Source organism: Mirounga angustirostris, unplaced genomic scaffold (genome assembly GCF_029215605.1).
Source record: "Mirounga angustirostris isolate CCGP_5_RB_7025 unplaced genomic scaffold, mMirAng1.0.hap1 SCAF_11, whole genome shotgun sequence".
NCBI lineage: Eukaryota > Metazoa > Chordata > Mammalia > Carnivora > Phocidae > Mirounga > Mirounga angustirostris.
The window spans coordinates 123,051,345-123,067,902 of NW_026991719.1; the positions used below are offsets into that span (position 1 = coordinate 123,051,345).

Consider the following 16,558-nt stretch of genomic DNA (forward strand, 5'->3'; position numbering starts at 1 on the left):
CCCCACCAAGAAATTCCACTTTGTATCTAAACAGGAGGGGAGCCATTCAAGGGGTTGAAGCAGGAAAGTGACATTAGATTTTGATTTCAAAAAGATTGCTTGGGCTGCAGCATGCGGACTGGATGGAGCAGGGCAGGAGTTTATTTCTGGGGATGTTTGTTACTCACCCAGGTGCATGATAATGAGTCCTTGAAATGGGACAATGGAGAGGACAGGAGAGAATGGATTTGAGGAAGATCTAGAAGATCAATAGAATCCGTTGATCGTGTGAATGTAGTTATGATGGGGGATGGCATGATAGGGAAGAACCCAGCCTGGGTAAGCGGGTGGACAGTGGGACCAGCGGTCGAGATGGGGAATATAGGAGGGGAGTGAAGAAGAGGCAATGACTTCCAGTTCAGATATGCAGAGTTGCAGGTGTCTGTAGGACAACCAGACATAGACATCTACGAGGCAGGTTGCTGCGTAGACCTGGAGCTCTCACCCGGGGAAAGGTTTCTTTGGTGGGCCCAGATGTGATCAATGGCATTTTCATCAATGTGGCCAAAATTGCCAGGAGAGACAGTTACAGTGAGAGGAGGTGTGGCACATGAACCCTGAGAAATGTCACCTTAAATGATTATGATTTTGGACAAGTAGGAAAGAAGGTACTCTTTCCACATGGTTTCAGCTGACATTTCAAGTGTACTTTTGGGGTCTTCTCCTCCTGAATAAGTGAATGTGTACATTTATATATGAAGGTGATGGCAACCCAAAAATATGAAGCCACTTTCCCCAGGAAAGGTGGTGGAAAGAGGACTAGGAGAATTATTTAAGCCAACGGAAGTATAAATGGTAATTTATGTGCTAGCCACTTTTGACCTGTGAGGCTTTTGTCAGACTTTTGGATTAAATTACTTTTGATGCAGTTACATGAAAGATGTTACTTTGAACTATAACCTTTGCCAAGTTTCAGTACCTCCTGTGGTTCTTTCTCAAAATGTTTGGCTTTTTTCCCCCCAACTTTAATGAAAGCATTTTTTTTTCCTTATATGAAGAGGTCTTGTTTCTTAAGTGTAACCTAAAAGATGAAAATGAGGTGATTTTACATTGCCACACCGTTAAATGGTAGATGGAAGCTTTTAAAAAGGCAGGTGTCTTCAATTTCAGAAATCAAATTAGAAAAAAAAAATGCCCACTTAAATTCCTGTTCAAACACTGCAAAATTCCATCAGGAAAGAAGGACTGAGTGCACAGTCCCCTAGATTTTTAGTGCTAGGTATTCAGAGTTACAGTTTGTTTACTTCCTAAAAAGGGTCTGCTCTTTCTAAAACTTGTGTCCATGCATGGTGGCAGCATCATTTGAAAGTACCATTAAATCTTCGTAGCTTATCAATTCATTCCCCTGGGTACTATGAAAATAGTTTTTTTCTGTAACTGCCTCCCTTTTGAATGATATTTAATTTTTACAAATATAACTCTCCAACATCCACTTGTGAGACACAACATGACAAGTCTTTGAGGGAAGAGGCTGTCCGTGAGGGGCTTCATGAGATCTAGAAACTCTAATTCACGGACAGACAACTCTCCCACCTCAAAGAAGGAAACTTAGAGTTGCTCAACATTTATAGAGCCTATTAAATAGCAGTAAATCCCATCTAGGTGTTTTAAGTGAGTTGGTGCATCTTCACATAGGTGCCATTTTAAAATATTAGCTAATTAAATGAAATCTAAAACCTGTTGTCCTTTCACATTTTTCCCCCATGAGACACAACAGTGATAAATGTAGGAAAATTTAAATGACAAGTTACATTCTCTTTGTCAGAGCTGTTTTTATCCCTAGTGTGAAATCAGAGATTTTCATCTCAACTTTGTCCTTTAACATTTTTCAAATGTTACATTGTGCTATTTTTAATCCTGGAAAAAATGCACATGATTGCTTTTTTTTTTTTTTTTTTTTTTGAAGTCTCCATGCATGGTATCTCTTGACTAGTAGGAATCTGAATTGGTGAAATGCCCAAATACTAATATAGAGCCAAATAAAGGAAGAACCTGCTCACTTGAAGCCAGGGTAAGCACGTAAGTGTGTCCTTTCATGGTTTTGATACTGTACTCTAGCTATGCACGGTGCTCACACTGGGGAGGCTGAGTGAAGGGTACATGGGACTTTCCTGTACATTTTTGTAACTTCTTGTGAATCTATAAGTATTTCAAAATTATTTTTTTTTAAAAAGTGAAGCAGCCCCCCAGATAGCCCGCACACACAGAAGCGTTGGGCTGTATTCCTGAGTGTGGTCGTGTATGGCACGTGGCCCTTCAGGATCAGGGCGACCACCTCACCCCCCGGAAATTCTGGCTCAGCCGGGGGGCGAGGTGGGGCCCAGGCACCCACAGGCACCTCCGGAGAGCGCCCCCGGCACCCACCCCCACTGCCCTAGCCCGACCCCCGAGGCAGAGCCCGGGAGAAAGGTGTGGAGGGCCTCCCGAAGCCCCCCCTGGGCACAACCCTTCTGGGCTCGGAGGCTCCGGGGCTCCCGGACGGACGGACGGACGGACGCACTCCTGATGCGCGGTGCCCAGGCTGTGAAGTCAAGTCACTGTGAGACCGGCACGTGCAGCCAGCTTGATCATTACCCAGCTCACACGCCCGACTCCCCGCTCCATCCTCAGAAAGGAAAGTGCTCTCCCCGTGGTACTTCGGTTTCCCAAAGAGAGGCTCCCAAGCGACCCAAGGATAGAGTTAGGAATCACTGGAAATGGCAACCCGCTGATAAAGTTCTAAAAGACTCAAAGCCTTAAAAAATGTATTTGTCTGTAAGAGAAAATAAATGACAGCTAAAAATCTCAAGGCATGTAACCTGTTAACTTTAGGTTTTAACAGTTTTCAGACAGGAGCTTAAGACTTGTCACAAGTCACCACTTGTAGGTGAATTTTGTACTTTGTAATAATGAGGTACAGATGAAGGGTTTTGTTGCCTTGCTTTAATGCTTTAAATTTTTTTGTAATAATCCACCTTTATGTTACCCTGTTGAGAGCTTGTGTTTTAAAACTCTTGCTTCGTTCTCTTACCTGAATCTTTAAGAGGGAAAAAAAAAGGTAAAAATTAAAATATCTGGGAAATAAGTCCGGGTACATCCAACTTTAGAAAATATCCGCCTTGGTTCTTTTGGAATGCTTGCCTCAGTGGAGCCAAGTCTCGACAACTTCACGTTCACATTGTGTTTTTCTTTAAAAACTAACAAGTAATGCTTTTTAAAAATATTTTTTCTTGGGGCGCCTGGGTGGTGCGGTTGGTTAAGCATCCGATTCTTGGTTTTGGCTCAGGTCATGATCTCAGGGTTGTGGGACTGAGCCCCATGTCGGGCTCCATGCTCAGTGCAGAGTCTGCTTAAGACTCTCCCTTCCTCTCCCTCTCCCTGTCTCTCAAGTAAATAAATAAAATATTAAATATATATATTTTTTTTCCTTATAATTGTAAGCTAATTTATTTGGATGGTTAAAATATTGGTTTAAACACCTGGTCTTTTTTACCTTAAGCTCCAATTCAGTATTAGATGTGCTCCTGTGTATTTCATGACCAGGACTATCTGGCTGTTGGGTGATTCATAAACTTTCCTGAAATATCTGAGCTCCAGGTCTGGCTCTTAGCTCTTAACCTGGGAGTTGTTTCCATCATAGAGTTCTCAGAGGCATGTTTCAGAGGTAAAGGATGCCAGTTCATTGACTCATCCTGTTCATCTGGATGTCTTTAGAATGTGAAGTGTTTTTCCAGAATGATTTCGCAAGAAAGGCCACCTGAGATGTTGCTACCATAAGGACGTTGTACCCACTCTCCTATTAATGACAATTTTATATATTACTTGTATTCAGAGTTCCCTTAAAGCAAACATATTAAAGAAATTATGGAGGTAATTTTGGTGTGGGCTATATAACTTTTCATCTTCTGATAATTTTGTAAACTTATCAGTAATTTTAATGTAAGATACAAGAGAATATGTGAAGCAAGAGCAGAGTTGCTTTATTATTCATGACTGAGAAATAGTTGCATTGAAAATGCTGCTGGCAAGTCAAAGGACACTGATAGCATTAACACACATGACAATTTTTCTGGAGAGAAAGCTTTATCCGGCCTTTGAGTTAGTAATTTTATTCTTTGTTTTTAAAAGGCTGCCATATTCACTTGAGCTCCATGGGAAAGGTGCAAATAACTAAAAACAAACAAACAAAATGAACAAAAACAAAAACAAATGTGGAGGTCAGGAACTCATTTCCAAGAAAGCAGCTTATAGGTCTTCTAAAGGGAATGACAAACCACCTGGCATCCACACATATGTCAGCAGCACAGTATTCAGCAGGATTGATCAGTATAATATCCAGTACTCAGATGTCACCAAGACAGTGCTTTGATACGTGCTACGGATTCTGTTTAGGGATAAACAAGTGCATGGTACATTTTAGCGCTATTTCCATCAAAAGTCCCCCTGTCTTTGAGTTAAACTGAAGTTAACAGAAATCACGTGTTTCCCAAGTGGTAGGAATAATTAAGTATTGCTGTGGATTCCATGTCTGTCTAAAGCCTCAACGAATTGCTACCCATTGTAGAATACACAGCATTTGGGCCTACCACTGCCTGGATTGAGACCTGCTGAGGGTGCCCTGTGCTTTAAAAAAAAAAGAAAGAAAGAAAGTTTAAGAAGACAGTCCAGAGAGCAGTCTCTTAAATCTCTTGCTTTTTGAATACATAAAACTGTTGATGCCAAGCAGGGCTTTTCCAGAAATGCTCTGTAGTGTGGGGGAGGGGATTCTGGCATGCACAGTTGTAGGACGACAACAGAGGAAAAAGTGCCCAAACCCAGTGCTTCCAGAGAAGGTGGTAGTACAGGGGCTGTATGGACTTGACATTTTCCCTGGGGCAACAAATATGTATTCTGCCTACTATGGACCAGATACTGTTCCAGTTACGGGGGATATAGGATGTGACCAAAGCAGGTGTATGTCTTTATGGAGCCCCTGGTCTAGGGGAGGGGACAGTGGGAGTCCAACAGTAAACAAAGAAGTATACATATAATCTGTCAGATGGTCATAAGTAATAGGGGGAAATAAAATGGGAAGGAGAATAAGGGGTGCTGTTCTGGGGGGGTGGAATAGCATGTAGTTTTTCTATAGGGTGTCAGAATAAGTCTCACTGATTAAGGTTACATTTGGGCAGAGATGCGAAAGAAGTAAAGGGGAAAGCCATGGAGGAAAAGGATTCCAGACAGCTGGATGGCAGGTGGAAAGGCCCTGATGTTGGTCTGTGCTTGATACTTTGGGGGAATAGCACTGGAGGCCAGTGTGGCTGGAGTGGAGTGAGCAATGGGAGAGCAGAGGCCTGATAGGGGCTGTGGCCAGAGGGCGGACAGCCATATGCAGGCTATTGGACAGACTTCTGCTTTGACTCCAAGTGAGATGGAAAGCCACAGGAGGATTTGGGGCAGGAGAATGACTTGAGCTGACTTAGGTTGTGACACCATTACTCTGACTTTAGAGGTAAAGAGGAGAGTAGGGGACCAGTTAGGAGGTTATTATAATGATGCAGGTGGGAGATGGTTGAGGCTTAGACCGGGGTGGTGGCAGTGAGTTGATGAGGATAACACCAAGGTTTTGGGCTCAACTAGAAGGATGGGGCTGCCATCTACTGAAATGGGGAGGCTGTAGGAGGAGCAGGATGGGAGGCGTTCAAGGGTTTGGCTTTGGATGTGTTAACTTCGGAGTCCTCCTCTGGAGGCAGGCTGGAATTGTGGAGCGGTCCCTTGGACAGCCAAGTGTGCAGATCCAAGTTGGGGCTGGAGAGCCATAGGTACTTAGGAGTCACTAGAGTATAGATGGTATTTGAAGCTGTGAAATTCATCAATATCGCCTCCAGAGTGAGCACAGAGAGAGAAGAGAGGTCTGGGTCCTGTCATTTCACAGAGATCAGGGCATTGATTCAGAATTCACAGAGAACCATTAATTAAGAATTTTCCTAATGTCCTTTTTAAATAAACATGTCATTGTTCCCTTTTGAGACAGTTGTCTAATAATGATTCCTGAATTTCCTTTTTTTTTTTTTAAAGTGACTTTTACCTGATCAATTGCTAATACTGTTCAAAATGGATAGATGTGTTTTGGTCTAGAAACCTGATTTTTGTGGAACATCATTTTAAAAAGGACAAATTAAAAGAGATGTTTGTAGCCATAGAAAATTGAGGTCTCAGAAGTAATGATAACTCAAGCTAGAAGGTAGCATTAAGTCCAGTCTGTATTTTCCACTCTTACTCCTTTTTGAAAGTCTCGCTTTGGATTGTGATTTCATGGTAGGCAAACCTGGTGGGTGAAAACTCGGAGGATGTAGTATTAGTAGACTGTTAGTTCCGTCATGTGGAACTTTAAATTCTTTTTTTCCTTTTGCCTTTTCTAGCCCATATTTGCGTTTCTAAATGAAGAAAAGTTTAACGTGGATGGGTGGACAGTTTATAATCCAGTCGAAGAATACAGAAGGCAGGTAAGTCATGTGGTGAATCGCAAACATGCCGGGTGACAATATGTTGTTGGTCATGCTCTTTGAGCATCAGTGAAATCCTTGCAAAGTCTAGCTTAAATGGCAGTTATAGCTTATTTTATCGATTACTCTGTAATTTATGAGCTCATTCCATAGCCATATGATATGTTGTTCATGAAATGAATCAAATATTTGGAGTCTAGAAGAGTCAAACTTCTATACCTTACTATTTAGGAGTTCATGTCACTATATATTTACGTATCCAGGAGCTTAACTATCACTGACAGCTAGATTCAAATTATATTTATTCTGGTTTGCAGATTGAAATGAATTAGAACAGTTTCCCTGTAATGATGACTTTTCCAAGAAAACTTTGATGAATGTATATCAAAATTGCTTTTATTGCTCTCTTCTGTAGACTTCACCCACGTGCATGATTATGTGCTATAACAAAGGCAAGAGGCTTGATACAGTGTTGCTGTTCAGGGACAAAGGTCTCTTGTGGCATTTTGTGAAGAAGAGCCTGTGCATTTTATGTACAAGAGCCACAATTTGACCTCTGGTTTAACCAAATCTGTAGGCCAGCTAGGAGTTATGTGATGGAGTTTTTCACAGTTCTCATCCTATACAGCTTTTAAAATAATTGGGAACTTTTGTCGAGTGAGCTTTGAGAATCAGATCAAGCCCAATTGCCTTATATGAAAAGGCAGTGAATGTAAAGTAAAATCTTAGAACCCTAGACTTGAGAAGAACCTTCTAGCCACCACCTCCACTACCAAGCACCCGCACTGATTTTTTTTTTTTAGCCTTGACCAGTGGTGTACATATTTGTAAGCAGATTCGATGCTCAGGAATGAGGGTGCAGGAGTTAAAAATCACATGCATGAGGTGGTACATCCTCTGCAGCTTCAGACTGTTAAGTTTTCAAAGGCTATATATACCTCTCATTTTAATGACCTTTGTTCTGGGTCAGTTGTTGAGGCAGAAGGAAGACCATGAAAACATTTTGCATGTTCTGGAGACCTCTGTAGCAGTATGTATTTAAGTATCTGTACCTTAGTTTTGGAGTGTTGCTGACAATATTAAGACTTATTTTTTAGATCTATTTTTGTAGCTTGAAACAAGACAGTTCATGTTTAAGATTGCATGCATATACGAACTATTGAAAGGTATCTTGTTTTAGACTGCCATTATATTTCATCTTTTCTTCTTATAACTTTCTCATGGGACTTAAAACTCTCTAATTGGACTCAGCATCAGACTCACCTGTTTGGTCCGTGGTCTATAGGACCAGACCTAAGGAAAAGGTACAATGTCTGTCCCCAAAGCAAGCACCCACATAGCTCACCTTTGTGTGTGTATTTGTGTATTTGTGAGTATGGGGAGAGAATATTCCACCACCTCTGGATCTTGTCCATACTAGATATGGTTTTGTGGGTGGATGACAGGATGGGAGGTGTACTCTGTGTCTCCCTGTCACATTAGTAGTGTGCTTAGAATGCAGATGACTGTATTTCTCACACAACCTACAGAGTGATCACCGATCCCAAACCACTTGATTGAAAAAACTTTTAGGAGGTGGCGAAATGAGCCTCCCCAGAGGGGTTTTCCTCTATTTCCCCTCTGTGACTTTCTTCATAAACTTAACCTCTTTCTACTTTGGAGCAGACCGAAGCATTCACTCTGTTTTGCGTAGGGATAGGAAGTAGCCCGATCTCTTTCTACCATCAGTTAGACACAGGTTGAAACTACATGATGCACTTTTCTTTGGGGTGGGGGTGGGGTACACAGGTGGGCAATGAACTTGGGTTTATCTTTATTGTACAAGTAGTAAGAAATAGTTTGACATGAAATAAAGGAAGATCTCAAATTCAAGAGAATCTCTATTGACCAATGGTATTTCAGAATTATGGGAACCACCAGTGTTTTGTCTTGTGTTCTTCTGTTGTCTGGATTACGGATCTGGCTCCCTTTAGTACAAATGGTAGACTGTCCCTACCCTGTGGTCAAAGAGGCATGTGCAGATTCTGCTAGAAAGAAGGAAGGAGAGCCAAGGCCAAATCCAGAGATGAAGTTGTACAGTACTGACTTGGACTTCCTTTTTTCCTACAGGGCTTGCCCAATCACCACTGGAGAATAACTTTTATCAATAAGTGCTATGAACTCTGTGACACTTACCCTGCTCTCTTGGTGGTTCCATATCGTGCCTCAGATGACGATCTCAGGAGAGTTGCAACTTTTAGATCCAGAAATCGAATTCCAGTGAGTACTACAGTTAGTTTACCTCAAAGATTGCCTTTTATCCCCTAAGAATAGTAGTTAAGTCAGAGAAACACTCTTGGAATTTCAATCCACCATATAATTTTTAAGTGCCTTCTGAGTGCAAAGTACTATGCCAACTGGGAAAAGAAGTAAGACAGCACCCATCTTCCAGAGCTCACAATCAAGGTCAGAGAATGAGCGTAAACTAATTGTCATATGAGAGAGGGTATAAATAATGCATAGATCAACCAAGTGCTAGCTGGAAGGAAAGAAGGAAGGACAGGGGTTTTATGGTTTTCACCTTTGTAGTACCATACCTGATATGTGACGGGCTCTCCATGAGCGTCAGCTGAATCATACTGGAAATGACACGCTGCCTGTCTTCTGTTAGAGCACATGAGTGCTGGCTCTAGTAGGTCTAGCTCGTCCTCATCACATTTGCAAGCTGCCTGAATGCCATTAGCAAACTGGAGCCAAGTGCAGATTATTCCAGACAGTATACTTACGGTATCATTGGACCTAGTTCACAAAGTTCTCTTTGGCTCTTAAATATTTATGTATGAGTCATACCGTCTACTTTGTGTGCATAAATTTTATTGACTAAAAATTTAGAGAATTTTTTCCCCTCTTAATTTTCAGGACATGTCATAATAAGTACATTGTTTTGTTTTGGTTTTCTAAATAACAGATTTTGGAAAAATAAGGCCTGAAGAAATTAAGATTTAATGTCACCTTGCCTTTAACTCCAAGTCTAGAAATTTTTGTCCTTAAAAGGACATTTGTGTGGAACTTTTGTATAATGTCAACATAATAGGAATCACAACTTTTAAAATTCACTCGCTCCTCTAATTATGAGTAGAAATCTGTTCATATGTTAATGATCTATATCATACTTGAACATATGTTTTTTAGGTCATTTTGCTAGAATGTAGTGCCAATGAGGCTAGAGTTACAAGTTTACTTACTCCTCTTCTGCTCCGTTGTGACATACTTTTCTGTGCCATAGCTATAGACTCCACCCCTGTCTCGCCTACAGGAGAACTAGGCTAGGGTAGTGTGGATCGATTTTGTTCACGCCTTCATTCAGTTGAACATTGACCGTGTCATGCGGGCGCGAGCGTGTGTGTGTGTGTGTGTGTGTGTGTGTGTGTGTGTGAATTCATGGGATTTGGGGCAGGAGAGGAGATGAAACAGCTGTGCCCAGTCCACTGTGGACCTACTATTCTCCACTATCCTGAGTGAATGAAAGTCTACCGTAGAGCCAATAGAATGCTTAACTTTTTACTTATTTAGCCATTTTATTGATCCTTCTTACTTCATAACGGCCACCAGTCTGCCTTTATTTTTCCTAATAAAGGCTAAGCTCTCCATCATGTCTATATCTTTATAGATTACCATGCTTAAGAATATTTAAGAGTAGGGTGCCTGGGTGGCTCAGTTGGTTCAGCGACTGCCTTCGGCTCAGGTCATGATCCTGGAGTCCCCGGATCGATTCCTGCATCGGGCTCCCTGCTCGGCAGGGAGTCTGTTTCTCCCTCTGACCCTCCCCCCTCTTGTGCTCTCTCTCATTCTCTCTCCCTCAAATAAATAAATAAAATCTTTAAAAGAAAATATTTAATAGTAGATAATGTAGTCTTTCTGATACACCTTCTAACCACCTGACTCTTGACTATACCCCAGAAAATGTATTTGATTTTAATGTGAAGTCATTAATATTTGCTATTCAGTTCTTTTTTAAAAGCCCATATAAAAATACAAAAGGAATTGATGAGAAAGCAATCTTGTTATTTTGTGCATAAATAGGACATAAACAATTGTAAGGTATTGTTGAATAACAAAATGATCCACGTGCATCAGTGTTCCCATTAATGCATACATCTGTTCTTATATGCATCCCTGTGTTCTCAAACAGGTTTGTCTTAAAGTTACAGAAGTCCTTACATATAAGTAATACATAGTTATTTTAGATACGTAACAAAATGCCGATAAGCAAAACAGGAGTCTGCCCCCTAGTGAGAACCACAGTTAACATTTTGGTCTACGTTCTTCCAAACTTCCTTCTATGCAGACATAGTTTTATTTAAAAAGATGAAATTATTCTGTAATCTGTGCCTCAGTCCGCTTTCTCTGCGTAGCATCGTCTTGGAAAGAGATGAGTGTGTGCAAGGGTTTCGCTGTACCCTGCTGTAGTATATCCGTTCTCTGTTGTAAGACATCTGGGTTCCTTTTAATCTTATACTATTATAAACAGTGCTGCGATCAACATCTTTTGGTGGCTAAATATGTGTGTACATCCTTAATTATCTATGGCTTCTAGATACTAACCTTAATCGGAACAACCTTTGAAAGCAGTCATGGTAGTTGGTGTTATGAAGTGATCATTCTTTATACCTGTGAGTCAAACAGCAAGCATCCTTTTTAAGAAGATAGTCGCGATCCCAAAAGAAAAAGAAAGAAAGAAGCAAAACAGCTTAAAAGAGTAGCATTTCTTAACGGCATGGTGATTCCAGCCTTAAATCTCCCAGGCAGGGAGAGGAGGGATGGAGGGAGGGAGGGCACTGTGGTGGCACACGGCAGTTTCTGGCCTAGGACCTGATTTAAATTTAAAAGTTGGTGCGGGTGTTTATCAAATAACAAGCCTCTTGTATGTGTAGCAGTGTGCTCTTTTAAAGGTGATCTTGTATCAAATCCACATGTTGTGCAGCTTAAACTTACAGTGTTGTAGATCACTTATATCTCAGTAAGCCTGAAAAATGAAAAATACATACATACATGCATAAAAGGAATCTCCTGTCTCTTACCTGTCTCGAAACAAGGGCCACAGGAGGCAGGCTGGGCCGGTGTCACCTCCATGTTGTTGCTTGGAAAATGGAGGTCCAGGAGACCAGTGCTTGTCCCAGGGCTTCCCAGTTCTGAGCCTTTGGATTCTTAGGGGCCACAGTGGTGTTTTTACTGGTCTCTGGCATGGCACAAAGACTCAGTGAATGAGTACTCATTCACGCTACTGTATAATCTTTTCTCACTAACTTGTTGTCACTATTATGCACATCAGTTTTTATGAACATCAGTGCTTATCATTTGCCATCATGGAGGGGGTGACTTCAGAGATGACAACGCATTTGGCCTTGTAGTAAGTGAGCTTCTTCAGTTCTTGCGTCTGCTTTTCACAATTTTCCCTATCTGACTTCACAGGCCAAACTGTGAACTGGCCTGCCCCTGGAATGTACTTTACATGTGTTCTTCGCCCATCCCCCCAGCAGGGCCATGGAGTCATGTTCCCCCACCCCCATTTGATGGAGGAGAGGGGAGCGACAGAGGCTGTGAGCTCCGTGCCCAGGTTACAGCCACAACAGAGATGTGCTGCCCCCAGAGCCCACACTGTTGCCCACCACAGTCAACTCCTGGCTCCCTTTTTGTTTTGTTTTGTTTTGTTTTTAACAGCTTTGAGATCTAATTCACCTACCAAACAACTCACCCACTTAGAGTGGACACTTCCATAGTTTTTATTGTATTATATTGTTAGCTACCTTTTACAGGTGGTGTTTCTCCTGCACCGCGAGCTTAGAAACCAGGTAACCCCCATGCTAGGCTTATGTGCACAGCTTCATTGTGGGACCTCTGGCAGCTCTGTGGTCATCCTGAGAGCTTGTTTGTTTGTTTGTTTGTTTTTTTGGCTTCCCTTGGGTTTTTCTCCCCACTATGTGAGATTCTAGAATTGAGACTGTGGGGGAGATGACCTGTAGAAGTGAGTTGGTCTTATAGAAACACATTATAGCAGAGATGATTTCCATTAGGTCTCACTTCTTGCTAAAGCTTGTTTCTGTCTGAGAAATCCAGTGCAGGCTACAGAACTGAAGTAGTATCAGAAGCTTTTTATTCCCTTTAAGTGATAGAACTTTTTTTTAGGTAAGCATTTAACCTCTACGAGATGTGGTGCTAATTAAGAAAAGACTAGTAAAGCAATTGGTTATTCTAGTTGTCTCTGAATAGTCCTCATTGTGCACACGTAATAAGTATTCTCTTCTGGCCAAATCAGACTCACTTCATCATGATTGTTTGTGCTTTATTATTTTTTTTTTATATTTCTAACAGTTTTGAGGTTTGTTTTTTTTCTTGATAGCTTAAAATTTCTGAACTCACCATAGGTGCTGTCATGGATTCATCCAGAAAACAACACAGTCATCGTGCGTTGCAGTCAGCCTCTTGTCGGTATGAGTGGTAAACGGAATAAAGATGATGAGAAGTATCTCGATGTTATCAGGGAGACTAACAGACAAATTTCTAAACTCACAATCTATGATGCAAGACCCAATGTAAATGCGGTGGCCAACAAGGTGAGTATATTTAGTGACACGCTAGATGCTTATCTTACGGCTAGCATGCCATGCTTTACGTGAATGTTTTTGCACGGTGTGTCAACATGTGGGCTTACATTAATAGTTAAACTTAGTTGAAATGGGAAAACTGGTTTGCTGAGGTAGGAAGTAGTTTTAATCACAAAATGTATCTTGAAAGTTGAATCTATTAAGATCAAATGAGAATAACCTTTAGGTAAGTTAGGTGGGTATAGAACTGTAATGAACTTCAATTTTGGCAAAAGTTGGAGTCTCTTTGGAGCTCTTTAGGCTGTTCTTGATCCCTCTTGATATATAGACTGCTGAAGCATCTACGAGGAGTTGTGGGAAGCCGAAATTGTTAAAATCCTCAATCTGTAGCTTTATCCAGACGGTCTCTTCACTATCCTTATGAATGGGTCTTCTCATTTGTAGAAGATAATTGAAGAAATGAGTAGATCTCTGTACATGGATTTTATAGTCATGTGCACACAGTGTTACTGTTTTCAAAGAAAATCTGTCTCCGTTGTCTTCTTGGCCTTCGTACGCAGAGTATGCTGAGTGCCCCTGAAGTTGATCGGGGTCATCATTGTGAACATCAGTGACTAGGTAGTGTCGCTTTCAGAAGCTTCCACAGAATCTGCCGCAATGTATAAGGCCATTTGTACACTGAGCAGCCCCAGGTTATTATGCTTTTTACATTCAACTTCTCCTCTTTGTTTCGTTTTTCCCTCTCCTATCATTTCCAGCTGTCACTTGCAAGTGCCCACAGTGGGCCTGCCCTGGGCTGTTCACCGCCATTGCGCCTTTCAGAGTTCTTGTTTCTCATCAGCCGTAGGCTTAAATGTCATCATCGTGAATACTTTGCTTATCCGAGGTCACTTTTCTGGCATCTTCAATTAGTCATTGCACAAGACAAGACCCTGAAAGCAAAACAAGTCCTCAAGCAGCTCGGCGAGATGCAGCAGCTTCCTCAATGGAAGGGTGTGTAAAATGGCATGCGTGTGCAGCTCCACTCGCCATTATTTGCACATGGATTGTGTGTCTTACACGTTCACATCTGCGGAGTCCCCTCTGCTCCCTGTGTGCTCTTGGCCCAGCTATCTGTTATTGCAGTTGATTTTTGTTTCAGTAATGGAAATGATTTTGAAATTATAGGTAAAGCAATCAGGGAGTGTTGTTGACAAGTAAATTAGGAAGTAGAAGTAAACATTTAGGAAATTAAGTCTAGAGATGAATATCTTCTTGCATTATTTGTAATGTTAGGTATTTCTGTTCCATCCCTCATATATAATTCAGAGTTGAAAACATGTATAAAATGCAATATTTGCATGTATACATTTAACCTGAAATAGATATGATGTAACATTAAAATGAGGTATTTAGAAAGATTATTTTAAAATATGAAAATGTATAAAATGATTACCTTTATCATATTAACTTTAAAGCTTATTGTGATAGCAGTAGAATCTCCTCCCCCCCCCCCCCCACCAGCTTCCGAACAGAATTCTTGAATGCCTTTTTTTAACACTCAGGAAATATGCCTGTGTTACTAGTGCTCTTAGGAATGAAGGGAAGGAAAAAATTAAGGAAAAAACCTAGGCTTTAAAGATCTCTGCAGCATTCTTTAAAAACCAAGCCCCCGTTCCCTCCTCCCTCAGCTGTGTCTCTCCCCTAGTCATCTATATCCATAGCAACAGGCCCTTGAACCTTTATGTCGTCATACTAGATAATCAGGGTTGTTCCTTTTTGTTGAAGAGAAGGAAACTGAAAAGACTTCAAAACTAACCAGAGATGGAGAATTTGAACTTTTGGGAACTCAATCTATGCTTGGCTAATTGATTTTTACCCTTCTGACTTCTGTTCTCTTTGGACCTGATCGTTCCTCCCTTGTGGATATTTAGAAATTTACAGCCCCCACCCCCAACGTAATAATCAACATCACACCATTATAAAGTAAACAAACAAAACCCAGGCAAGGGGCAAAAAGTCTATTTTGCCTTTTATTTTTCTGCATATTATCTTATCTTCAGTTATTTATGAAAGAAACTCCAGCATTGAGAATCTCTGAAAAATCACTGTAACTATTTAAAAACCACATGGGTAGAGAAGCAGGTCATCCATGGGAGGGTGACTTGTCATTGCATTAGAGACTCGCAGCTCTGGCAAAACTGAGGCTCGCTGTTTGCTCCCAGGCTATGTGCCTGCAGGTTACAAAAGTGACTGCCAGGTGGATAGGGGCACCTCTGTCAGCCTCTGATCAGAGCCGCAAGGTGTTATGTGCCCTGAGGCGTGGATAACCAAGAAGAGGGAAATAGGGCTCATTTGTCTATTTATTCATTAGCTAATAACTTTTTTAAAAACAACAAGTTTGAATGTGTTTTGTCTACTTATACTGATGCTGTTTGTGACAAGCTTTAAAAATATATTTCTAAATAAAACCTATTTTCTTGCCTAGAGTCTGGGAAGACCAAGACCTCTGGCTTGTACATAGGTCTTTAGGTTTGAAATTCAGGTGGTTGCCTTACTTCTATCCCGCAGGAAACCATTGTGACTTAACCCTGGAAAAAAAACATGGGCTGCATTGGCCCTTCTGTTCTGAGTTACAAGTTATATATTCTTTCTATTGTTATAAATAAAAAGAAAAGAGGCAAAATGTAGCAACAGCACATTTGTCCAATGCCTTCCCCTTCCATTTCAGCTTGGAGAACGGTTGCTTTCTTGGCAAGTCTCTGAATTATTTAACTTCTTCTTAAAGGGCCAGAGGCCACATGTTCCATGGCATTTTAAAACATGAGGCAGAATGCAGCCATTCCATTTCTTTTGCTATACATGGAAAATGGGTATCTTCGCCATGCTGGGAAGCGGTCCGGATGCCTGTCCTGGCAAGTCACTCCTCACAGACGCCGTGGCAGATGATGACCAGCTTGTCTCCTCTTGAAACCTTTTGCTCTTTGAGGGCTTACTCGGCGCAGTGCAGCTCTCTGTCCCTGGTGTTTGCATGGCAGACAGGTGGTCATGGTGCACTAGAAAAGGTCTGGGCCTTGAACTCGGACGCCTGGAATTCTACTGATTGATTACTGTGTACCTTTGGGGATCATTAAATAGCATCTCTCCTCATTGACAAAATGGGGACAGTAATACCTATCCAGCGGCATTGCTGTAAGAATTAGATAAGAGGATGTAAAGCAAGAATCTTAGTATCTGGGACTTCACTGGGGCTCACTAAATGGTGGCTGGTGTTAACTGTGACAGAGTAGGACTCCTTTTAATCCTGTTTAGCCTACCTAGTGTTCTCACTGAGGCTCAGAGAGGTTGAGTGCTTTGCCTCAAATCACAGAGCAAAGAGAGGCTGAAGCTGAGCGCTGTTCGAGTTAGCGCCGCGCCCCGTCCCTCTCCCGCTGCCGAAGAGTTCTGCTACAAAACCCATAGGGGAAAAGGACGCTTGAGAACCGCTCTTGC

The 16,558-nt window shown here is 41.5% G+C and overlaps 1 protein-coding gene across 8 annotated transcripts in view; it reads left to right on the forward strand.

The window, feature by feature from the left end:
* Positions 1-16,558, forward strand: part of MTM1 (myotubularin 1) — a 94,782-nt gene that overhangs the window by 57,521 nt on the left and 20,703 nt on the right. For all 8 annotated transcript variants that reach the window (XM_045883646.3, XM_064574674.1, XM_064574675.1 and 5 more), the window contains 3 exons: positions 6,420-6,503; positions 8,613-8,762; positions 12,908-13,096. In XM_045883646.3, coding sequence (XP_045739602.1) covers positions 6,420-6,503; positions 8,613-8,762; positions 12,908-13,096 — 423 coding nt within the window. The remainder of the gene's footprint in view (positions 1-6,419; positions 6,504-8,612; positions 8,763-12,907; positions 13,097-16,558) is intronic.